The 25640-nt window shown below is 39.9% G+C and overlaps 1 protein-coding gene across 1 annotated transcript in view; it reads left to right on the plus strand.

Annotated features, from left to right (window-relative positions):
* The window catches only part of ABCC4 (ATP binding cassette subfamily C member 4), a 211660-nt gene that overhangs the window by 116249 nt on the left and 69771 nt on the right, over positions 1–25640 (plus strand). The window contains exons 24-29 of the mRNA XM_018568481.1: positions 3501–3651; positions 12089–12208; positions 14829–14939; positions 16496–16596; positions 18763–18954; positions 20312–20467. Coding sequence (XP_018423983.1) covers positions 3501–3651; positions 12089–12208; positions 14829–14939; positions 16496–16596; positions 18763–18954; positions 20312–20467 — 831 coding nt within the window. The remainder of the gene's footprint in view (positions 1–3500; positions 3652–12088; positions 12209–14828; positions 14940–16495; positions 16597–18762; positions 18955–20311; positions 20468–25640) is intronic.

Here is a 25640-nt window from a genome sequence, read left to right on the forward strand (position 1 = left end):
ATACTATGTACTATGTAACCTCACGATCTACTGAGCCGACCTGTGACAGTCTCATTGTCACAGGTCGGCTAGAACTATGAGGTGAGTGAAAAGCACTCACCTCATAGTTCTCCTTTAAGTACAAGTACACCCCAGTTGAATGACATTTAGTTGGTAATATTAACAATGGCAGTGGTTATTTTTTTATAAAATACTTGTGCCTGCAGTGCGCTCCGGTGCGATCAAAATAGTGCTTGCAGCTTGAATAGAAAAGCGTGTCAACTGGCTGTATGCTGCAGAGAAGATCCCTTGCTTACTGTGTGAATGCAGTAGTCTCTCCGCAGAGATCCGACATGCCTCCTGCTGAGTCATACTCTATAGCTCTGCAAACCGCAAAGCTCATGCTCCCTGCTGACTAGAGAGCATTTCCATTTGACTGTACCCACAATCAATGCGTAGTTTAATTGATAGGATCTACATATTTTTTTCACCCTGAAACAAAAACCTTATATTTTCTGTTGTGTTGGATATTTTCATGATCAACAAGTTTGAATTGTTTTTAAGTAATAATTGTAGTGGCTCCCCAATTAGAGCAATGAAATGATTATTATTGTTCAGTTATTGTTTTTTTACAAGTTATTTTTACATTTCAACAACAGAACTTGTTGACAGGTTGGAGGATCCCTGCATCAGTGCTACCCATTTTTATCTTTTCTTTGTACTCACTAATGAGTGACTACCCCATAGGCATCCTGTAGTGATGTTCAAATGTTTGCATAGGATAGAAAATCACAGTGTGCAGAATAAGAGTAGATGAAAAGTAAGTCACCAATGATTTTCTTTACATATCACCTTTATATGGATACAAAAGCCTTTTGGGTTTTTTTTTTTTTCTCATTTATTTTATTTTTCTTAAAAAATGTTGAAATCAGTAGTTGCCTCTGATTCTGGTGCTTTTAGCTCGGAAAGTTTCCCAAAAACAGAATCACAAAGGCAAGAAGAGCCATGACAGTTAATCAGTTTGAAATCCTCCTAGCCTGCTCTGTTTGCAGTCAAAGGCCTAATTTGTCATTCTCAGCATGAGTGCGACAATAGTGCCATTAAACGTTAACAAGAGGCTAATCGAAGCACTCGGGGACTAAATAAGCCTATCATTTTAATACTATCATCTTTGCTGCCTTTGTCATAGCCTTGCAGAATCTAGGTTATTTGGGTGGTGGTTTGGCTTTTGTTTAATTAAATCTCTTTACAAACTGTCAGATTGAAAGATTGATGGTATATGTGAGATTGGGAGAATGAAAAGGAGATGTAAATACTAATTTATAGTTACAGTAGTAAGGACATTCTTTTCACTGTAAGAATTGTTTTAACTTGCTCCGTGTCTTGCCAGTTAGCTGTCAGCAATATTTGTCCTGGTGCTCAAATGATACATTTTTTTGCAGGCGTCACATAAAATCAGACTTAGATCTTAGTTTCTTTGTAAGATAAATATATTTATCCACATGGTTGACTGTAGTAGGTGTATTTCCTTCTGCTAATAAGGTTAGACAATTATTTGTGTGTTTTGATGCTGGTCGCTATTTATTTTTATGTAAGTGTTTTTATTGCCAAATTATATTTTCCACTACAACAAAAACAATGGGCATCAAGTATAGAAGGTATTGGAAAGGAAATTTACCTACAGTCAGAAAGTTTTGAAAATGAAATCTAAATTTGATTGGTTGGTATGTGCACTAGTAATACTGAAACAGTTAACATACTGTACATTATTTTTAACCTATAATATGAACCTTGCTGTATAAAGTTGACTGAGATTGGATGGCTGTTTAAACGATCTTTGACTAACGTTGTTCTTTCCCAGCGACGCAGAGACACTAGTATCATAACTGTTATCATATACTGTTTGCTCCAGTCAAAAATGAAAATGATCATTTAAAGGGGAACAGTCTGTGTGCTGAGTGGAACACAGTTTCATCCTGGCAATCATTGTCAAATTTGAGCCTGTGAAAAAAAGTCTAAGCACCAGTGAAATGTGATTTCATTTACAGTTTGTTAGAGCAGTGAGTTGGAAGAAATATGTGGCCAGGCAGTATCGTAGGCCAGACCACAAGCCTGTTGTGGCATCTGAAATGCAGTCATGTTGCTGTATTTGAATATCAGCATAGCGGTGAGAACTCATAGGCTCTGATGTACTAAAGGATATATGCATACACCAGTACATTGATTGTAAATGGATGACAAAAAACAATCCTTATGGTATTTACTATAAGCATACCTATCTAATCATACTATAGAGATTTAGCCATGCTGCTGTTTTTTTTACTTTATAGGTCATGTGCATTGTCTGTTATATTAAGAATATAAGATTACATTCATGGCATATTCACACTAGATGAAAAAGATCAAACCAAATTTGGACTGCCTTGTGAAGTAGTTAAAGTATCTAAACCCAAAAGTAAAAATGGAATTTATTGTAGGCTAACAATTGTAGCATCGTTAAATCGCTTCTCTGCCTTTTGGCTAAGATCAAGAGTAGTATCTGTTCTTATCAGTTTTCAGAGGGGAACAGCATGGACCGCTCTGGGAAGGATGGTTGCTAAGTACTCTCTGAAGTAAAGGTGGGTGTTGAGCCAGCTCCTTTTAGTGGAGTGGGAGCTTCTTCGACACTAATGCCTGCTGATGGGGATGGGTGCTGCACCTCTGGTCTGGCCGGAGGGTTCGGGAGGCGCAGGAGGCCCGTGGTGCTGTGCCCCCTTGGGGTTGACGTCCCAGGGTGTGCCAGAGAATCACGTGGGTGAAGGGACCCCACAGTGATCCACTGACACTAGGTCACGGCACTCTATCTTTTTCTGCTCTACCCCTCTAGGGCAGGCCTTATGGCTAACCCGGGGCAATATTTTTGCACTTCGGCCACAAGGCCGGTCAGCGTTGTGCGCTGACACTTTTTCATTATGCACGTTTGGCACTTTCGACTTCACAGAAGACGGAGGGTGCAGGTACCTTCGGGGCTCTTCCTGATGTCGGGGATGAGGTTTTGTGGCCTGTACGGGCCCCCCTGCCACTCCCTCCCACTCGGGGGACTCTCTTTGGGAGGACCATGATGAGAGGTGGCCTTCGGGTAGGTGGACCTAAGTTGGGTTTTGCCCCTGTCAGGAGCCTTGCGCTCCGGGGGGTCAGGAAATCGAGGCCCGTCCTCACCAGAGAAAGACCACATGATTTCGTGATTTCACGATTCACTTTTTTTGTTCACAGGGTTGATCGAGTCTTCGATGCACACATTACGGACCTCAAAAAAACAAAACAATTCTTTAATGTGTTGGCTACATTAGATTTCTTTAAGTTTGTGAAGGTTCTCATTCATCCGGGTCATGGTATATCTGTAAAAATAAGTCAAGGCAACTGGACTTAATGTATTTTTCTTGAAGACGTTTCACTGGCCATCCAACCAGCTTTCTCAATGCAGAATGACGTTTTGTTAAAGCTTAGAAGTATCTAAATAATTTTATATTTCTTTCTTTTAGGTGTTTCTCCAGATTTTAGGTGTGATTGCTGTTGCCGTCGCGGTCATTCCTTGGATATTAATTCCCTTGTTTCCTCTTGTGCTTATATTTTACTTCTTGAGAAAGTATTTCCTGGAAACGTCACGTGATATCAAACGACTCGAGTCAACAAGTAAGTCTCTATGCTGAAAGCATTTTTAAATGTGTGTGTGTGTGTGTATGTATATGATATATATATATATGTATATATATATAATTGACAGTGCAGCGTTGGTATGTTTGTTTCCTTATGAAGAGACACTGCAATCACCTGTAAATACTATCACATGGGGGAAGATAAAATATGAAAAATAATAATATTAAAGCACACACTAGCCTGGGTATGGGTCTTTCAGTTATATATTTGATCCAAAGCCTGACCTGTCACCAGCTCCTCTAAGAAAGAAACCGCTGCCCACAATGACACAGTTCAAAACCATGCGGATCCAGTGTTACATAGTTAGTTAGTAACAGTTAGTTAGGCAAGTTTCAAAAAGACACAAGTCCCTCAAGTTCAGCCTTTAGAGATAAAAGAAGAAAGAAAGAAGAAAAACCTAAAACAGAATGCTACGCCCACAGTAACCCACTGTTTAGCCAGAAGAAGGCAGAAAAACCACTATAAAGCATTGTTCAATTTGCTCCAACAGGGAAAGAAATTCCTTCCTGATCCCATAAGGCAATTGGCTATTCCCTGGATCAACAATCTCTGGTTCTTAATATACCTATAAGAACTCAATAACCAGTAATATTCTGTGCATTTAGGAATACATCCAGATTTTTTTTTTAAACTGTTAACTAGAACTAGCTCCTGGGGGAGTCTAGTCCACATTTACACAGCTCTAACTGTGAAGAATCCTTTCCGTATGCCTTTCCGCTCTTTTCCTCCAGATGCAAAGAGTGCCCCCTTTTCCTTTGCAGTGACCTTAAAGTGAATAATTTGGCATCAAGCGCATTATGTGGACCATTTATGTATTTATACATGGTGATCATGTCCCCCCTTAATCACCTCTTCTCCAGAGGCAACAAATTCAGGTCAGTTAATCCTTCCTCATAGCTGAGCTCCTCCATGCCTCTTATGAGTTTAGTCGCCCTTCTCTGCACTTTCTCCAGTTCCACAACATCCTTTTTGTGAACTGGTGCCCAAAACTGAACTGCATATTCCATATGAGGGCTTACTAATGCTTTGTACAGGGGCAGGATGATGTCTCTATCTCTGGAGTCTAGACCCCTTTTAATACAAGAAAGGATTTTGCTTGCTTTAGAAACTGCGGCTTGACATTGCATGCTACTATTCACTCTATGGTCTACCAGAACACCCAGATCTTTCTCCACTGTTGACTCCTCCAAACATACTCCCCCTAGAGTGTATGAGGCAAGCATGTTTTTACTCCCAAAGTGCATAACTTTACATTTATCAACATTACAGTGTACATCTGATATGTTACCATTTTGTTTTCTGATGAAGGGGTGCGGGGGGACATTCTGTAAAACAGCAGCTACCCTTTACTGTAAACTGATGTGGTAAAAACATTTCATATGTATCCCCTATATTGAGGTTTGTAAATTTTTTTGTTGTTTGCCAGATGTGTTTGTTATTTACTAAAGTTTGAGCTTGTATATTTAAAAGACAATATTTATTTTTGGAGATGATATTGTGTTTATGTACACTAAACATATTTAATACTTAAACTGCTTTTATAAGAATTTGGGAAATTATTGTGGGGCATACAAAATAGAAACAAATAACTTTTTATTATATAGATCCTACAATAAAGGAGCATATAAAGCTATTAACTCTCTTATAAGCTTTTATTATAATGTTTCCCCCTTCCATCCTAAAATTTTACATCATACAAGCTTTCCATAGAGTCATGCACTTCCTTTTCATATTATTATATTTAAAAAATGTTTTTTTAAATGATTATATTCTTTAACCACTTGCAGACCGGGGTGCTAAACCCCCTTCCTGTCCAGGTCATTTTTCAGTATTCAGCGCTGCAGTAATTTGACTGACATTTATTCTGTCATGCAACACTGTACTGAAACAAATTTTATACAATTTTTTGCGGACAGATAGAGCTTTCTTTTGTTGTTATTTAATCACCACTACTGGATTTTTATTTTTTACTATATAACAAAAAAGTATCCTAAATGTAAAAAAAAAAACCTGTTTCCCTTTGAAATGTTATGGAGCATTTATTATCAACCCCATTTTTTGGTAAAATATAAACGGGGTCACGTCCGGTAAATAGACCCCAAACATGTCAAGCCTTAAAATTGCGCACGCCCACGAAATCGCAGAAAACAACCACACCCAAATTGGCCATAGGCAAAGCTTTAAAAGCTTTTACTGCTCATCAGTTAAGTGTTATCAGTAATTAATGGCACAATAGGCGGAATCATCATTGTCGCACGTTGGTGCACCCGACGCATGTTTGCGTGTAGGGGGGCTTGGGACTTTAAAAAAAAAATTGTTTTACATTTTCTTTTATTTGTGACTATTTTTTTAGCTTTATTTTTTATGCTTTAATTTTTTTAAACTTTTTTTTTTTACACTTAACTTTATTGCTATCACATAGGGGGATAAGAAACCCCCTATGTGATAGCCAATTCACATAACAGGTCCTCTTTATGGAGACATCATCCAAGACCCCTAATGTCACCTAGGGACCCCCAGAGAAGCTGATGAAGCTGAGATCTGCTTCATCAGTTTATCTCCGGTTTCCGTACCGGAGCGTGACAGAGGAATGCGGAAGTGATGTAATATACATCACTTCCTGCATTTGGGGACAGGAGAGGAGATACATGGTTCCACCTTATTCGGTCAAAGCACACTCTACTAGATCTGTGAGTGCTTCCTGAGCTTTTTGGTATGAGGCTGTTTTCCAAATTTGCCAGGTGAATGTTCAGGCCTCATCAGATGACAGCTTCTGGCAGCTCTTTAAGATGCAGACTACCCCCAGTTTTACTGTTTTGTTATGTGGGGTTGTATGGAATATTTCTGAATTTCCCAATTGTTTCTCAATAGCTGAATACTGTGTCCTTTATTGAATGAGAAAACAAATAGGATCTTTGTACTTACCATAAATCCACTTCTTGGAGTTCATTCAGGGACAAAGGATCCACCCATTTGTGCTTGTGATCTACTCCTAGTATTTTGTACAAAACAATATAGGCATGTGGATGCGTCCGGGCGCACCGACTCCCTCATCATGGTCTTGATCTGTCAGTACTGACAGTGTGTACTCCGTTTCCATGGGGCGATACTTGGGGGCACGGAGCTCCACCTGACCTTTTAATTTTGCTCAGCAATGGACCAACACAGGAAGTCACACAGGGATCTGGCTCGCTGCGGCCGCACCTAGATGCCATGCCCCCCGGCAACGTCACACATCGATGGGCGTGGAATAGCCGGGGGGTGGATGTGCATATAAGGACAGGGGAGTCAGACATGAAGGGAGAGCCAAAGGATACACATCGAGAGAGACTAGAGACAAACGATACAAACAGGATACAAACAGGATCCAACACTTTGAGACTGAAAAGGTAACTTTGTTGTTCAACAAGACTGCATATATGGGCACTTGTAAAAAAAGAGCGCTAGATGTGAAACACTTTGTAGTGGTTTAATGGAATGACTATAATCACACAGTTTGAAGTTAGGTTTGATAAATGTGGATAATGACATTGCACAAATAGGAATTTTCATTGAGGTTTGTTCACATCACTGAGATATATCTAAAGTCCTTGTATTAAACTGATTGTCTCTCACCAATCATGACACATGGGAACACTTAAAACAAGGCTAATTGATTTATAAACATCACGTATGTATGTATATACAATATATAATTAAAATATATATATATATATATTCTTGTATAAGGTTTTCAATTCTATTTGTGAGCTGTTGTGTGAAGACACTCTAATCAGAGTGCTTTTCATAGTTGCTCAGACAATAACTAATGTTTGTCTTTTATCAAAAGTGGAATGATTGACATGCCTTCTGTTGTCTGGTTCATGTTAGGTGACATTTATTTTTGTGGATAAAGTGACCATTGAATAAAAGAGAAATAAAAAAATGTGAAAGGAAGAGAGAAAAGGAGCTACTGTAGTTTGAAAGCGCTTCATAATGCCTCCATTGTAGAACTGTCTTACCTGCTGACATGCACAACCGGTTGCTGTCACTTTATATTCCATTAATAAGCGAGCATTGCAGTCATGATGGTTGAAGCAAATATACAGAAACCTTGTTAGTCCTTTTGCTCTCTTCAGTTTAGCCCCGTATAAAATGTGTTCTCTATATACTGTATATGTAAAATACTTATTTAAAAAAATGATTACATGTCAAAGTCCCAATATTTAACTCAAAGCACTGCGTTTTTAGGACATTGGTTTTAACATTTGAATCCGTTATTGTGCTTTAATATAACATTCCTATCGTAATTTTATCATGTTGCCTTACTACAACATCTTGTAAACTTTGCTTTTGTAATGGAACAGTCACATGACTGCTTTATTTGCCATCCTACATTATTGCATTGATGCCAAATCTAAAGATATAACTTAAAGCTTGTTTAGAAAGTGAAAATAGTTATAGTGTAACTGTACATAGTACTGATGTTTATTTGAGGCATCTGATCACCATTGGGCCTAAATATAGTACCTACTTATACTCTATCTTAGTGTATATAGTGCACAAAAAAGTTAGTAATGGGTAAAATATTAAATAAATTTATCAAGCAAACTAGCGACAAAATTAGGCACACATCTATTGCAAATCATCTGCCCTTCGTTTAACAAAGTATATGTAATAGTTTTTTGTACCCCTGTACCTCTAACCAGGTGAAACCAACTGATACAGTTTTGAAAAAAACTTGCAACAGATTTAGCTGTAGAAGATACTTATGTTCACTGAAGACATAAGCACAGTTAAGTAGTGGTCAGGTAGGTTTTCCCCAATCATCTTCCAGGACAGCACAGGACAGAAATGTGTTCCGCCCCCCTAAAATATGAAACATATCATCCACAATGAAAATAAAAGGGGCTGTCGTACAAAGACACCTCAGTTCTTTGTGTTTCCTCACTCACGCATAGTCATTACTTTTGTTTTCTTCATAGGTCTGCATGCTAGTTGCAGGGTCCTCCTAGGTATTGCCTGTCCTGTTAGATTCAGGAAATCTACTGTATATAGAGGTGATATCCAGGCCGGGTAGATAGGTAGGAGACCCACTCTCTCCCAGGGCTGATTTCTTCCCCCTGAGGTTTCTTTCCCCAGTGGGGAGAGGGAACCGGTCCCTGCAGTGTTGGGGCTTGCTCCTTGCAGCCGTGCTGGGTCCTCCACCCCCATTCCCTTTTGGTCCTCTCCTTCCCTGGTGCCACTATTTTACGTAACCGGTGCTGCAGTACTATACGCCTCACTAAGCCCTGCCATTTTCCCCCTCACTCCCCCCTGGTCAGTGGCTTACCATTCCTGTGCATGTGGGTATTCATGGTGGAGGGAGTCTCTCCTCGTGGCTTCCATCATGGCAGCAGAAGTGGCAGGTAATGTGTTTCCGGTCATGAATTGACGCACATCCAGGAAACGGGGGGATACGCTTTGAAGCACTCCCGAGCATTCCATGTAGTGGACACACAGGAGAGAAGGGGGAAACAGACACCTGGGAAAGGTAGGCAGCGGAGGCAAGTGGGCATGGCAGTTTCTACAGAGTGCTTGGCGGATTGCACAAATGTCAGATGGGAGGCACTGCAGGAGGGGGACATAGTCAAGTGCACTTCACTAGGTCTGCGCTGGAAGGTGCAGGCTTTGCACTTCCTCTGAATCTGGTGGAATTAACCCCAGTGGCTCTAAGGTAGGATTGGAGATCCATTCTATTTATGTGTATTGTCTCCTTCCTATTTATACACTTTTTGTGGAGAGGGTGTATAATCTTAGTGGCAGGTGGTTCACATGAGGTGTTAGTGCAGGGGTCCTGGCTGGGAAGGTTGTTTTCTGATCCCTTCTCTTTGGCCCTTTCTGTCTTTTTCAAAACAAAACTAAGCCTAAGGACACCCAGGATGCATAATCAGTTTGCAAATCAAAAAAGCATGCCCCTTGTTTTTGTAAACTGCCTCCATCCTCTTCCAAACCTTTGTGTCAGGCTTGTATTAAGAAAATGGTTTTGAACAAATTGTCTAATTTATTTAAAGGATTCCAGTAATCTTAGATTTCTTGCAAGAGGGGGTTGATGTGAATCTGGCTTGCCTCACACTGGTGGTGGCTGCCTTTCTGTTTTTTTGGATAGGAAATTGTCAGACGATCCCCTTATTAAGAGATTCCTATTTACAGAGAGGGGTATTTATAAATCAAGATGAAATCTTGTAGTACATTGATTTGCCCCATAATCTGTCTCGCTGTTCCTTGCGGTACAAGTAAATTATTACATGTCCCCCACTGTGAATTTACATAATATACTGTGATTCTCACTACTTATTCTTTACTAATGTACTATAAGGACCATACTTTATGCCTTATTGAATGGGTTGTTGTACAAGTAAATGAACTTACAGAATTACTGATATTCCCTCACTATCAAAAATATGTAAACTAGAATCATCTGAGCCCCTGATTACTCATGGCAGATATTTGCTGTGAAAACTGTGGGGACTCTTCTGCTCCACTCACACTTCTTGCAAACGCATGCCCTTTCCCGCTCATGCAATGTGCAGAAAGCGCGTTTTGCATTTGTGGTGCCATTGTTTGTTAATGGCGCCCCAAACGTGGCAGGCAAAACTGCATCTTGGCACATGACAAATGCTTGGAAATGTGCAGTTGCTGCATTTCTCACGTGTAGGGCAGCCCATTGAAATAAACGGGGTTCCCTCTGCTGATGTTTGGCAAACATGGAAGAAATGTGCCTTGTTCACATGTACGGGAAGTGTGAATGTGGCCTTCGTTATTATGTGATAAAGTAACTCCCATTGTGTAACGATCCTCGGGTCCGTGGCGCTGGCCGGTTGCGTTCCACGCTGGATCGCATGGGCTGGGTAAATCGCCGTAGGCCTCCTCCACCATTAAGGGAGGTATTATGCGTTCCACGCTGAAACGCGGAAGTGCACCACGGCCGCGGGCTATTTAAACCTGCAGGGAACGTTGAATGGTGTTCCACTATTGGGTTCTCACGCCCTAATAACCCCAGGAACCTTGCTACCCCACAGACTACCTCTACGGCTCATTGAGGGACGATCCCTGCTCACCTCCTCTAAGAGAGTCTTTTGATCCGGGAGATCATCTCATCTAAAAGCGCAAGTACTCTGCACATAGCCTCAGACTGTGCTCATTGCATGGGTCATTCAGGGATCTTTTCAATTCGATTGTGTTAACTGTATCTGCTATACATGGACTGCCTAATACCTAGTTGATACCGCCTTCTGAATTAAGACTAGGTTGTGGAGTATATACTCAAGTATTGCGCATGGACTGTCTCATTGGTGCACTCAGCATCCATAATTTTCATGTGGGGTTATGCCTGAATAACTCCTCCTCATTTCCTTGTTTATAGTGTGGTATAACGGCTAATGATGCATGAACCCCAAACTCTCCGACACTGACTGAGAGTGACGCCTGGGGTTCAAGACTGAGTGCCACACCGTGAACCTTTAAATCCGCAGTTGAGATCTTAACCAGTTACAGAATACCAGGGTGGGTGACACATTGCCTGCAATCAAGCTGCTGAGGATTTGGAATCTGGGAGAAGATTGAAGAGCCAGTGACTGAGGGCAGCGTTGGAGGGGATCACTTCTGTAGATAAATCTGCCATAATAACATACGCACATGCTAACATACTAGCACATTATGGAAAATATCCCTTTCGGGCCCAAATCTTTAATTTTTTTAATCAGCAATTAATTATTATTATTATTCAGGATTTATATAGCGCCAACAGTTTTTGCAGCGCTTTACAATATAAGGAAGACATTACAATCTCAATACAATTCAAGACAAGATGGTAAGGAGGGCATTGCCCGTGAGGGCTTACAATCTAAGAGCATTTAAAGCTTTAAAGCATTTATCCAGACTGAAGGTCATGCTGGTTGGAATCAACATGGTAAGGGGATCACCTTTTAGGAACTGTGACCTTTTTTTATTGGTAATTAAAATTTTCCACAAAAAAAATACAAAAATTACAGAAAACCCAAAGTATGGAGTCTGACCGTTCCTCAAAATACTAGTTCCCTGGATGTCATGCTGATTCTTTTGGTGTATTCCGAAACATTGACCCAGATTCGGTGTTCTGATTTTCACTTGAATTTTCTTGATCTGCATGTTTGTTCCAGTCGATTATTTCAGAGTATGTCTGCCAGCTAGTGTATTCTGGAGTTAAGGCAGCTAGTATGTTCTGGAGTTCAGCAATGGCAACCTCCTTATCTACTCTAAAGGTGTGACATATAGTAGCTGCTGTGTTGATGAACTGGATGAAAATTGTGGTGGAATCCATTCTGGTCTCCATTATTTTTTGTTTGGGTCATGTTTTTACATTAAATCAAATAGAACGTATATTAAATTAACAGATGGTATTAATCTCTTCTAGCTCGAAGTCCAGTGTTTTCCCATCTGTCATCTTCCCTCCAGGGACTTTGGACCATTAGGGCATTTAAAGCAGAGGAGCGATTTCAAAATTATTTTGATGCACAGCAAGATCTTCATTCTGGTTTGTATAAAGACTATTTTTTACAGTATTTTAGAAGTATACTAGGTCTTTGCACCTCTGCTCTGTGTAAACAGTATGTAACCTAAATATAACCTACTTGTATTTGAGTAAAGCAAAAGCTGAGCTAATTTCTCTACCAACCAATCAGGGGTCCTATCGCTATAGACAAAAGCTTTACTTTGCTCCAGTTTTCCTTGCACCAATTTTTAATCCAGCCCCATAAATGACATATGCACACCTGTTTTTTATTGATGTTTTGGGGGGCACTTTCTCTTTGGCTGTACCAAGGCAGACCTAGTGGTGTAAAGCATTGTGCTGACATGACTAGGAAAGTGCCCCATCCCTTCTCTCAATACGTCACCTTCAATTAAACACCTATCTTAAAGCGGACCTTTACCCCCTTTTACTAAAATCACAGCAGCATGCAGCTCTGCATGCTGACTTAAAACCATCTTACATTTATTAAACAAACTTGTTTTTCATTTACTTACAAATAGAATTTATCTACTTCCTGGTCCAGTTCTGGCACAAATGATGTATGTGCAAAAGCGTTGCATCCTGGGAAGGTTACATCAGCAGAGCACTGCTGAGAAATCTCATCTGTAATCTCAGGAGATCTCAGGGAAAAGCATTTCCCACCCCTGAGATGATGTGCATGGTCACATGTCCTAGTCACATGTGCCAGAGTTCCAGGAAGTAATAGGAGAGCTAGTAATCGGCCGTTAACATGGCCACTGTGAGAAGACTGGGGAAGAAAAGAGAAATAAGTCATGCAAAGAATACAAAGCCAAAAATTATCTAGAAGTATATGTTTGTAGATTGTCATTACTAAACATTTCTAAAGGTGTGTTTTGTTGTTATTTTAAAGATATGGGTAAAGGTCCACTTTAATGTATTCCACATTTTGCTACCAAAAATACATTTTTATTAAATGGATACTGCTGAAACTTTAATTGATTTAAATGGTACTGTATGTCATGTCATATTAGTATGTCTAGTATCTCCCAGTTAAGGCCATAGGGGAAGAGAGCAATGACACTCATAGTGTAATAAATGGGGATTTATTGAAGATAAAAACAGTAGCGCTTACATATAAAAAAGGGACAGCCGGCCGGTCGATCAAACGTTTGGAGAGATATGTTTGACCGACCGGCCGGCTGTCCCTTTTTTATATGTAAGCGCTAAATCCCCATTTATTACACTATGAGTGTCATTGCTCTCTTCCCCTTCCCCTATGGCCTTAACTGGGAGATGACCATGGGATTCTAGCAAGTTCGTAGGATGGGAGGAGGTGGAACTCCTGTTTCATCCCGGCGAGTCTGACTGCTTTTTTTAACATCCTATTTTTGGTGAATGCATACCCTAGAGGGGGTTTTCCTTTTGTTCTTTCGAACACATCAAAGAAGTGCCGTTTTTTGGGGAAACACATTTACTTCACTGCTCTTGTTTTGGAGAGAAAAGATTATTTTGTGTTTGTTTTTTGTTTTTTTCACTTGAACTTCTTGTTGGTAAGTCACAATGGACTAAAAGAAACCTTTTTGTCACAATAGAACTGTTTTTTGTTGCAAATGTTTTTACTTAATTTTCTAGTAACTTTTTATCATTCTTTCTATGATATGATTATGTTTGCATAGACACTTTCACAGGTACACCTGTTTTCCTCGTATTGAGGTTTGAACGTATATTTTTTATGTGTGTTGAATATTTACATTTTTGTGGTGTTTATTTAATTTATATATATATTTATATAATTTATTCTAATTGTGATTATAATTGCTTGGACACACTATTGCACTTTTAATTTAGTTCATCACGGAGAGGCTTTTAGCGCTTTACCTTTATTCACTAATCTAAAAGAGCTTGTTGGGGTAGTAATCTAAACAAACTGCATCATATGGAGCTTTGAAAACAAACCCTGGACAAAGTTTTGGGGAAGCACCAATCAAGATTGATTTTTCAAAATGTATCTCAAACTTTTAATATCCTCCAGAGCACAATTAAATCAATTATTAAAAATTGAAAAGTATATTGCACAACTACAACATTCAATATTCAGTGACTGGGTGAGGAGGGCATTTGTCAGGGAAGTAAAAGAGGTCACTGGTGACAGAGATCTTCAACTGGAAAGGAAGACAGCTACAGTATAATCTAGACACTCCACACACAAATCTGTTTTTTTATGGAATAGTAAAGAGAAGAAAACTGTTGCTCAGAAAAAAAAAAAATCATATCCTATTGAGAGTTTGCAAAAAGGACTGGAAATGCTATTTCAGACTCGTTTTAGTGCTAGTCAGATGTCTGAAGGTCTCAGCTACCACAAAAGAGATCATATGACCAATTGCCTAAGGCCTTCAGACGTGTGAGTCAGTATTTCATCACAGGAAGGTTGGTATTTCAGATGCTCTGTTTGTCTGTAGTCTGTCACCATAGCTTTATGTGTACTTCAGTTCCATATCTGTGTATTTAATTACGTCCTTTGTTAAAATACAAAACATCTTTTGCCACAAGTGTAAATAAATAAGGAAAACAGAAATTTCAAACATATTTTGACCATAATTTAAAAAATTGTTTTTCGGCCATTGTTTTGCACATTATATCACACTCATTGCTTTCTCTTTAGAGGCCTGGTTTTTATTCCTGACGACATCCCGTTGGCTTGCAGTACGTCTGGATGCCATATGCGCCTTGTTTGTTATAGCCATTGCCTTTGGTTCACTCATTCTATCAAAGAGTAAGTTGTGTGTTGCAAGGATTATGGCATTAACCTACCTTTAATACAAGCTTCAGCAAAGTTAACTCTCATTTGAGATTGAGTAGATCATACCCATCTTATAAAGGCGACAGCTTGTCCACATTTAAAGCAGAACTCCGGGCAGAATTCTTCTTAACCCTTGCAGTGGACCCCGGCACTGCAAGATTAATTGGTCATTTTTGTCTAGGTACTAAAAAAAGTTATACTCACCCGATCCTAGGAGCCAGCTCGCTATTGCCCGCAATATACCGTGAGCGCCGCAGCTGGGACGGATCCCGACAACACTGCCGAGATCCACCCAACTGCATGAGTGACAGCTGGCTCTGCCTATCTAGAGGGAGAGCCAGCTGTTCCCGCCCCATCCCCTGTCCGTTCCGCCACTCATCACAGAGGAGGGGGGGGGAATCCCTGCGGGGAGCGGTGACTGATCTGCAGAGAGATGATCGGAAAGTGAGCGAGCGACGGTGTGTGTTTGCTCACTTCCCGATCAATAGAGCCAAAGCGTGACAGCTTTCTCACAGGTCGGCTCTAACTATGAGGATGAGTGGAAATCACTCACCTCATCCAGAAAAATAATGTACGGAGGTACCAGTTCAAAATGTGCATACAAATAACCGAAAAATATTGTATATTACTTCAAGCGTGTACTGTACGTCTAGTGAAAGCTTAAGAAATATGTCTTTAGTCTTCTATCTTAAAATATTCCTTGGCAGGTGTCTGTGTCTCTATATATGAAGTGTAAAGTGTTGTGCCCTGTGTAATGAGTAGTGTCCAAAAGGACTGTCCCCCGACCTTATATTCCATGCTCTAACTATAAGATGTAAAACTGACCATACCTTACAAAGTCATGCATATTAGCATAATGAAGTTCTATTTCCACTACACATTAGCATAGCAAGGTTCCATTCATACAACTACTCTTTGGACATTCCTAACAGCTGTTCAAACTATACTTAGGGTCTGCTCTGTCAGGCTAACTGTATGTCTGCTTATATATACAGTATAATAAGATTTCTACAAAATGCAATCTGACAAACTCTCCCTAGACTAAATTTACTACTTTGCTATAGCCTACCATAAGCTTGTACTACGACGGAACAACAAAAACAAGAAATTACCACTCAATGGGGGGAATTTATCAAAACTGGAGCAGAAGAATCTGGAGCAGTTGCCTATGGCAACCAATCAGCTTCTCTCTTAAGTTCAGTTAAGGTTCGAAAATGAAAGAGAGAAGCTGATTGGTTGCCATGTACAGCTGCTCCAGATTTTGTCTGCTTCAGTTTTGATAAGTTCCTCCCAATGTGTTTAGCCTCACTTAAACTGTAGTATTGTACTCATTTACCATTCTAATGTATGATATTTACTTTCTTTATTTTAATTTCTTTTCAAACCAATATGGTTAAAACATTACTAATGCAAGTTTGAGCCAAATAGCTTTTATAGGTGGTTTTGGGAAAGTGGTTGGTACCACTCTTTTACTCTGATTAGTTATAATTGTATGCTTGTATGTAACTCTTAAACTTGTATGCCTACAGCTCTTAATGCAGGACAGGTTGGTTTGGCACTGTCTTATGCCATTACAATTATGGGATCTTTCCAGTGGGGTGTAAGGCAAAGTGCTGAAGTTGAAAATCTGGTAAGGTTTGTTTCATGTGTTTTCTTTTCTGAAGGTATTAATGAGCTCTAATTCCTTTTGAATATGTAAGATATTTTATTTTAGATGTTTACACCCGTTTATCAAATGCTAAAGTTTTAATGGAGATTTTGCAATGCTTCTCCTAAAGTATAGCAAGAAGCTATATTTTATTCACTTTAAATCCTGTTCGTAATTTAGGCCTTTTTTAGATTTTAGGTACGCATACATGAGGGCTCATGGAATATACCTCAAACAATCCTTCTTCCAATTAACGTAACTTGTGTATACTGATGGGGCAAGAGTTTTATGTTAAATAATTAGGGAACACTAGGGAAAACATTTGAACTATTGATCAAACATTTTGTCGCATGATACTTTTTGTTGTAATTAGGGATGCACCGATACCGATACTAGTATCGATATCGGTGTCGATTCCGAGTATTTGGGGAAGTACTCGTACTCGCCTAAATACTCAGATGCCTAGCACGAGTACTTCCGGTATCAGGAAGCCGGGCAGCGCGCCATTACACGCTGCCCGGTTTCGCGATTGACTGGGAAGCGGCTCCATGCTCTCTCGTCACTTGTGTGGCGACTCTTTACACGCTGCTCGGCTTCCCGGCTAATCAGGAAGCCAGGTGGTGAGTCATTACACGCCACCTGGCTTCTTGAATGGGACTTCCGTTACTCGGTAATTGGTATCGGCGAGTACCGAAAAAAATTTATCGGTACTCGTACTCGGTACCAAAATACCGGTATCGGTGCATCCCTAGTTGTAATTATTTCTCTCTGTACACTGTTATATTGTCAATCAACTACACTACTATTGTTCAACAGTTTGACTATTGTTAGTCCTGAATTTTCTGGGACTTTCCCTGATTTCAGAAGCTTTCATCTTTCTCATCCGCTAAATTGTTTTAAAATTTCAGGCCACTTTAGATCATACCTGTACATGGTACAGATTTTGGCTTGCATTTTATAGGTTGAACTGGTATTCTAGAGAACTCACCTGTTTTATAAAAGCAAGTGACATCACTAACTCTAATTCCAATTAAATTGATCGGCTAGATAATAATCCATCTTCAAAATGTTTTTTTCCCTAGCATACCATGACTGTTAGATTTAAATAATTTATGACTGCTTATCATTTTTTAAACCTCCCATGTTTCACTCTTTTGTTGTTTTCCTTCCTTTTTAAATCTGTCTATGTTATTTAATTCAGAGTGAACTTTGTGTAGCACTGTTGCTGGCACTAAAAATTGAATGTATTGGATGTAATCTTCTTGCCTATTATGTACATGACAGTAGAAAAGAAACCAATATTTGTCAGGAACCTACCGGTGGTAGGTTTGCCCAGCCAGGTGCTGAGTGGTTGACCATGACTTGCTTTCCTATCTGTATTGTGGTTGAATGTTGAGCATATGACTTGTGGTGAGCTCTGCTCCTTGTTGCCTTCTGTTGATGCTTCTGTTTCCTGCTGTTGTTCTTCTTGTCTTCCTTGAGTCCTGCTCTCCAGCTTTTGCTGCTTATTATTAATAATAATAATAATTAATATTATTATTGTTCTGCATCTCTGGTTGCTTCTGCAGTCCTTGTTTTCGTAAATTAACATTTTATGTAGTTTGTACAAAAGTAAACTCCCTTAATTAGGGTTTGATTCAATTACTAAGACTTCACTCAAGACACAAGTAAAAAAAAAGCAAGGGTAGGTCACAAAAATGGAAACAAAATTATATATAAAGTTAAGTACAAAATAATAACTCGGCAGCCCTTGCTTGCCCTTACTAAGCTCCGGGTCTTTTTCTTTATCATTCTGTTGAGCTGTGCACATGCATAAGGGTGGCAAGATGCACACTTCCTCAATGGTCCAATTTGATTTTAAAAGACCCCAGAATCCATACACTGGTTGAAAATTTGGGGATTCAGATTACTGACACTAGCATTTGCTTCCATATGGTCCTTTGAGCCTGTTGTTGATTGTTGTTTGTGTTCTTGTCTGTGCTGCCCTTAGAGTTGGTTACTCTATCTTTGCTAAGTTTCTTATTCTGCTTTCTTGACCCTGTCTCTTGGCACCAGCAGTAGTGGTCATGTGACCTTAACATGGGCTCAGCCCTTATAACAATAATAAAACTGTAACCCGATATAATGTACATTATTCATTTATTGTAGATGATCTCAGTGGAACGAGTCATGGAATATACACAGCTGGAAAAGGAAGCGGAGTGGGAGTCTAAAAGACGTCCACCATTTGACTGGCCAAGCAAGGGTATGATAGCATTTGAAAATGTCAACTTCGCCTACAGCCTGGATGGACCGTTGGTTCTGAGGCATTTAACTGCCCTAATCCGAGCAAAGGAAAAGGTATTTTGTCAACATTTAAATGTTGGAGGACACAGTCTTAATAAGTAAGCCTTACATATTTTTTGTAATGCTTTGAAATGTCTGCTGCTTCCTACAAAAAGTTATTGTGCTATATATTATACTGTCCAGTTTGTGCATGAGGCCCAAATTCCAAAAGAACCCTTCATATATATTTCTTATATTCATTAGCTAGCAGAACTGTTAGGACTAAAGATGGCCCAAGAGTGCACACATCCTTGATCTTGGCCCTCTAGCAAATATTAGCCAATACACAAGAAAACATTACTTGAACCAAAAACACTCAGCTGAGATATCGCATGACATCCACCAGACATCACAATCATCAACCAATTCAGAGGGGAATCACCTTTATGGGTACATAGAGTGCTTCCTCCTTTCCTGAAGTCAGTAGTCAATATTCCAGAAGTTTAAAGTTTAGCCATATATCTGACCAGTTTCAGAAAGGTGAAAAGTGTTTAACAGGTAGAGATTGGATGCTATATGAGAGCTTTGTCTTCTCTTTTCTTGGTAAGATTTAAAACTATTTTACACCCTCACTGTTCCCCCTCTCTTTATCCTTGCTTAACTAACAGTAAATGCAGTGTATCAAAGCCCAGATGCTTTAACCATATTCCATTTCTGTTGGTATCCACTACTTGCTGTTAGCTAGAAAAAAAGGATAGGGATATGCTAGTGATGCTAGATGTGTGGGGGAAAATAGTTCTGGCTTCTCTTTGCGTGTCAGCCATAACGATAATACAGTATGTATGCATTAGTATTTTTACATGAAATTAATCCAATGTGCCTTACAGGATCAGAGTGTTGTCATAATGTTAACATACAGTATACATAGATAATCTGTCCTCGGAGTGAGTATTTTGCAAGACAGTCATGGCTTTCCTTTATTAACTAGCTTACATTATCTGCATACGGAGACATGTGCAATGGTAGTTTTTGTTGAATGCATTAAAATGTGCAACGGGGAGCCAGGAGGAACTTTTTAGAATGCTATAAAATCTACGAATGTGTGGGTTTTATTGTGGAGTTCTGACTGCACTGTGTAAAGTTTAACATCATATTCCTAATATCTGATGCAGATGTCAGGTATTGTACAGATACCATCATAAATACCCTCACTGTTGGTGATGTGTAGCTAATTGTTAAAGGCATATTGTACATCAAAGAAGAGCAACTTCACTATCAGGCACATAATTGTGAAGGTCAAAATAATGATAATATTTAAATGTATCCATATTAATTTTTTCTAAAAGGAATTAGAAATAGGGTAGTGATATATTCATTAATTTGATGGTTACGATGTAGATCGCAAAAAACAATGTGTTTGATATATTTACAGGTTGGAATAGTTGGAAGAACAGGAGCTGGAAAGAGTTCCCTTATCTCTGCTCTTTTCCGTCTTGCTGAACCTGAAGGAAAAATTTGGATTGATAAAATTTTAACGTCTGAAATTGGCTTGCATGATTTGCGTAAAAAGATGTCCATTATACCCCAGGTATGAGTACATTTTGAGCATGTACATTTTCTATTTTAAAATTTGCCTTTACCCTGTTTAGTACTCTGAATCAAGCAACTAATAACATAATTGTCATTATAAGAAAGTAATGCTGATTTCCTATTTCAGTTAATTCCTGACCATTCTGGCCCAGTTTGTAGTCCATGTTTGTAGTTGTGTACATGGTCATTAAAGTCAGCCTGACACTGATATGAAACAGCCTGGGCAGAATACTTGATATTAATCCTTGTAGTGAGTTGAGCTAGCCCTGCACATAGAGTAGGTTAGAAAAGCAGTGCACTTTGGTATACAAAAGCACCCACTTTCATGGAATTATAAACCTCAGGCATGTGTTTCAATGATAACTTGAGCTATATGTGCATGGTAAACTCTGCACAACATGTAGGTTATTGGAAGCTACACCTGTACCAGCATGTACAGAGACTCCATGAAGGTTCATTATCAACCTGAACCTTTAGAAGTCATCACTGGAACTGACTCATCGCTTTGAACACATGGGTCTATTTGAGAATACAGCTCAGTTCAGAGTCTTCTTCCTTTTACAGATTTGGAACCTACAGTTCAGGAGCTGTCCAACTCTCCCCTTTTGCATGAGAGTCCTGGGTCTGATAGTAGCCTTCTTCAAGGCAATCCATCTACCCAGTTCCACTCCAGACTATTGCAACTCTGGCTTCTGGCTTCATGGGACAAGAAGGTACAGTATCTGGACCTACCAGTACTCCTGACACCCAGGACCAGGATGTCTCTGGCCCGGTGGCTCATCAACCCAGCCCTAGAATCAGGCAAACCTTTTCTTTCACTATCCTGAAAGATCCTCACAATGGATGTGAGCCCGACAGGCTGGGGGGTGTACTGGACATCTAGCCATGGATAATTGGCAAGCAGAGTGCCTTAGCCCACAGTGCTTGGATTCAGGAAAATGGTCTTTTCAACCAGGACCAATGTCTCAGGGGGATTTCAGATTCGGACCTCCTAGCTTCCAAGTTCAACAACAAACTGGACGGGTATGTATCCAGATGCAGGAATCCATTATCGAAAGCAGTGGATGCCCTAGTGATTCGGTGGCATAATCACAATATGAACTGTTTTTCCTCTTTTGAAGCTCCTACTCTACAGCATGGAGAGGGAGGACATTCTGGTGATCTACGTTGCACCGAACTAGCATATAAGGATGTGGTACTCCAACTTCACCAGACCCCTGGTAGATACCCTGTGGGCTCTTCCAGATTGTCCGGATCTTCTATCCCAAGGGCAAGTTTACCACCCTGCTTCCCGGTTGTTCATTATGATGGCATAGCTGTTGAAGCTCAGGTCATAAGATAGAGTTTTTTATGACTTGGTCATTCCTACACTCCTGAAAGCTAGCAAGTTTATGTCACATAAGATCTACCATTGCACGTAGACCGCTTTCCTTGCCTGGTGTAAAGCAAGAAAATGTAATCCCAGAAAATACTTTGTGGAAGGGATTCTGGCCTTTTTCTAATCCGGCCTGGGTTAACAGTTGACTTTTAAGTACTGTTAAAGGACACATTTCAGCCCTTACAATGTTTTGTTCTAAAGACCGCTTGCACTGCATTCTCTCAACAAGGCTTTTGTAAGCCTTGTAAGCCTTGTTTCACCTGTACAGCCCGCAGTGGCACCATGGAACCTAAACCTGGTTCTCTCAGCTCTTCAAAAACAGCTTTTTGAACTATCTGAGATATCCATTTGTCTACTCTAACTCTTACAGTCGCTCTTAAAGAAAAGGATTTTATGGTGAGTAAAAAAATTAAGTTTTTCTGCTTATCATTAAGGTGTCCATTGCGAGATTGGGTTTTCGTACGATAATCGGGCAGTTGATGGGAAGTGAACGATCACAATTACTGTTCAACTGACCGAATTTCCTCAATCGGTCAGGCTGGAAAAAACATTTTTTAATCATATGAAAATCGATGGATTAGTGGCATTTTCATACGGGAAAGAATTTCAACATGAACACTGCACATGTTCAAACAAAAACCCGTTTTGTCGATCGATGAAATTCAGTCAGTTAGTATTGCTAACAAAAGGAAAATCGAAATTTACATTGGTCTTTGCATAATGGGGTATTCGAGCGGAAATCGAAGGGGGGGTTCAATGACGGGACAAACGAAATCGAAGGATAATTGTGAGGTGTATGGCCAGCCTTAGTTGCTGATTGTATTTGTAACCTGAAATGGCTTTGGACATACAGTTCAGCTTGGTAGTTACGTAACTATTTAGTTCCCTTTTCAGGTTTCATGCTACTGCCATGTCAGTAACAAGGCAGAGTGGGCCACTGTCTTTATCCTGGTGTGTAGTAGAGCCTGCATTGAAGAATGGCTCTTAACCTTAGTGTAGTGTATTTAAAGTACAAGATTGCCCCCTGACATTTTCTCATGTGTGCTGCTCCTCATCATGTCCAATGGAAAAATTGCAGTTGGAACATGTTCAATAACAAACATGCATCGTTATTTAGCAATTTGTATCTTTTTAAACCCAAGGAAAGATATCATGCTATGTTCATGAATCCATCAATGTTTAGCAAACACCTGCAGCACCAGTGCTATGTTGGGGGTACAGTAGCCTTTTTCCCCAGATAATACATCCCACAGATTTCTTTCATTATGTCTTGGCTTGCTGATTATGTTGCTGTCTGAGCTTACCCATAGACTGCAAGATCATGAAAATGGCTGGAATGGGTGTTAGTTATCTTATGTTTATAGTTGACATAAAGAGTCTGTTTCCAAAATGTAAGCATTTTTATTTGTTATTTGTGGGCTTGAAGCTGTAGCAATCTTTTGCGTAACTAACAATTTGCTGAGTTATTGAAACAATCCTTTGCACAGACAATGCTGAAAACTAAACATTTACAGGGAGTTTATCAGCCAAATTGACCTGTTTAGACATAATCTGCTGGTGACTGACAAGTTTGTGAAATGAAGCCAGCTCTCCTGATAAACCTGAACACACATGAGTATCAGATGGGCAAAAGGCAAAGTCTTGTCAAAAAGAGTGCAATTAAACTGCATATCACATCCAAAACAAATCACAGTTGGGGAGCAGAATATCTATATATGTATGGATGCACACACATATATATCAGTTAATAGTAATATTGAGTAATTTTGGTCAGAGTGCACTACTATTGATGTAAACCAGGTGTTTTCTGGGATTTTGTCTTATTCACACGAGCCTGATAAATTATGTGATGTGTACTTTGTTAGAAACAAACCCTTTTTAAAATGGCTGATTAATTACTAGCCTAGCCTTGCATAGTAAGAGCAGAAGTCAATGGGCAGAGTTGGATAGGTATGCTGTTACTTGCAAACAAGTACAAATGGATGGTAGCCTAATGCTGATCTTTGTTTCCTTATACTAAAGGATTCATTAATGCACTGTGCAGCTGCTCACCAGAGCTAGTGACCTTTCATTTCCAAAGAAGACCCTACATAGACTTAAATTCTTTAGCTTTTGTTAGTGAACAATATCCCCTTTCTGCTGAAAATAAACGCTGTTACGTTCCTTTTAGGCTTGCAGATTCAGACAAACGGTTTAGAAATCATAAATGGAACTTGTCATTTGGAAGTGTTAATTACATGAAAAAGAAAGAAAAACACTTATTGGAAGAGGTTATGGCCTTTAAGATTTTTTTTTTATCCAGTCTTGCTGCTTTAGGTTTGAATATGATCATGCTTTTCTACTTAATACAGAGGTTTGTATTTTAAAGCTGCAATAAATCCATGTCCTGGGTATGACTACAGTCAATGCACATAATATCTTTTAACAGTTTTAATATTAACTACAGGAAGCATGTAAAGCCAGTAAGTGAGTAGCTGATGCAATTTATCATTCAACATTGCAATTATGAGAAAGTAAAAACACTCAATCAGTTTACATTAAACTGGGCTTTATAGACTTCTGATGTGGCATAATTCAGTTGGCTTCTCACGTCATCTGGTCACCACTTGGCAAAAAGGAGGGTCGCGGTTGGATCCCACCTCGCCCTTATGCAAAGCCAAAATGGATGCTGACAAGCCAGTCAATGGGGAAACCCCCCCAGGCCACGGTGATGGCAAACCAAAGGCCACGGTGATGGCAAACCAAAGGCCACCACCTGAGATGAGGTCAACAAGGACAATTTACGCTCCGGGGAGAATGGAAAATGGAAAACACCCCTTGAAAGGAAGTACAAACAAAGGAATGCGAGTCCATGGACGCTAAAAACAAGACCTTGATAGATCAAGGGCCAACGCCGATCCAGCCCCCTAGAATGCAAGCCATGGAAGTGACCTCATGCACCACTTGGATGATAGACATACAGTTGTGCTCATAAGTTTACATACCCTGACAGAATTTATGATTTCCTGGCCATTTTTCAGAGAATATGAATGATAACACAAAAACCTTTGTCACTCATGGGTAGTGTTTGGCTGAAGCCATTTATTATCATCCTGACAGGATGCCCGCAAAGAAGACAAAGACCGATCGCACAAAGTTCCAAGACATAGATCGGGAACCTCGACTCCTCCCCGATCCAATGGCCTAGGTTAAACCACTGCCTGGTCACTCCACCCCAGCCATTGACACTGGCTATCACCATAACTTTTTCCAGTGGACCGGCAGAAAATACTTCCCACTTAGAAACATTGGAGAATGTAGCCCCTACACCAGAGAAGCCTAGGCAGAACAAGCTACTCTTAACTGCCTGCCCAGCAACAATGGGAATATTGCAGCGAGAAGGGGTTACCTGCTGCAGAATCCAAGAGTAGAAATGAGCATACGGGACCCCCACGAACGAGAAACCATAAACCCGAAACCGTATGCCAGTGCATGTATCGACACCCGATTGCACAAACACAACAGGCTAAAGGTGCCCATACACCTTACAATTATCTGCAGATTTTCTGTGGTCAGATGGAAAAAGTGCAACAGATTGGCCCAGGTGGAGATTACTCCTTCCACACAGTTAAGTGTAGATGGAGGAATCTGTTGCACCTTTTCCATCTGACCACAGAAAATCTGCAGATAATTGTAAGGTGTATGACCAGCTTTACAAAACGGCTCAGGTCCCCGACATATTTCCGGAAGCAAAAATACCCTGGCATAACTTGAGACCAGGAGAAGGGGACTCCAAACGAAGGGAGGACACCAG

This window comes from Nanorana parkeri, unplaced genomic scaffold (assembly GCF_000935625.1).
Source record: "Nanorana parkeri isolate BGI_ZX_2015 unplaced genomic scaffold, ASM93562v1 scaffold1195, whole genome shotgun sequence".
NCBI classification, from domain to species: Eukaryota; Metazoa; Chordata; class Amphibia; order Anura; family Dicroglossidae; genus Nanorana; species Nanorana parkeri.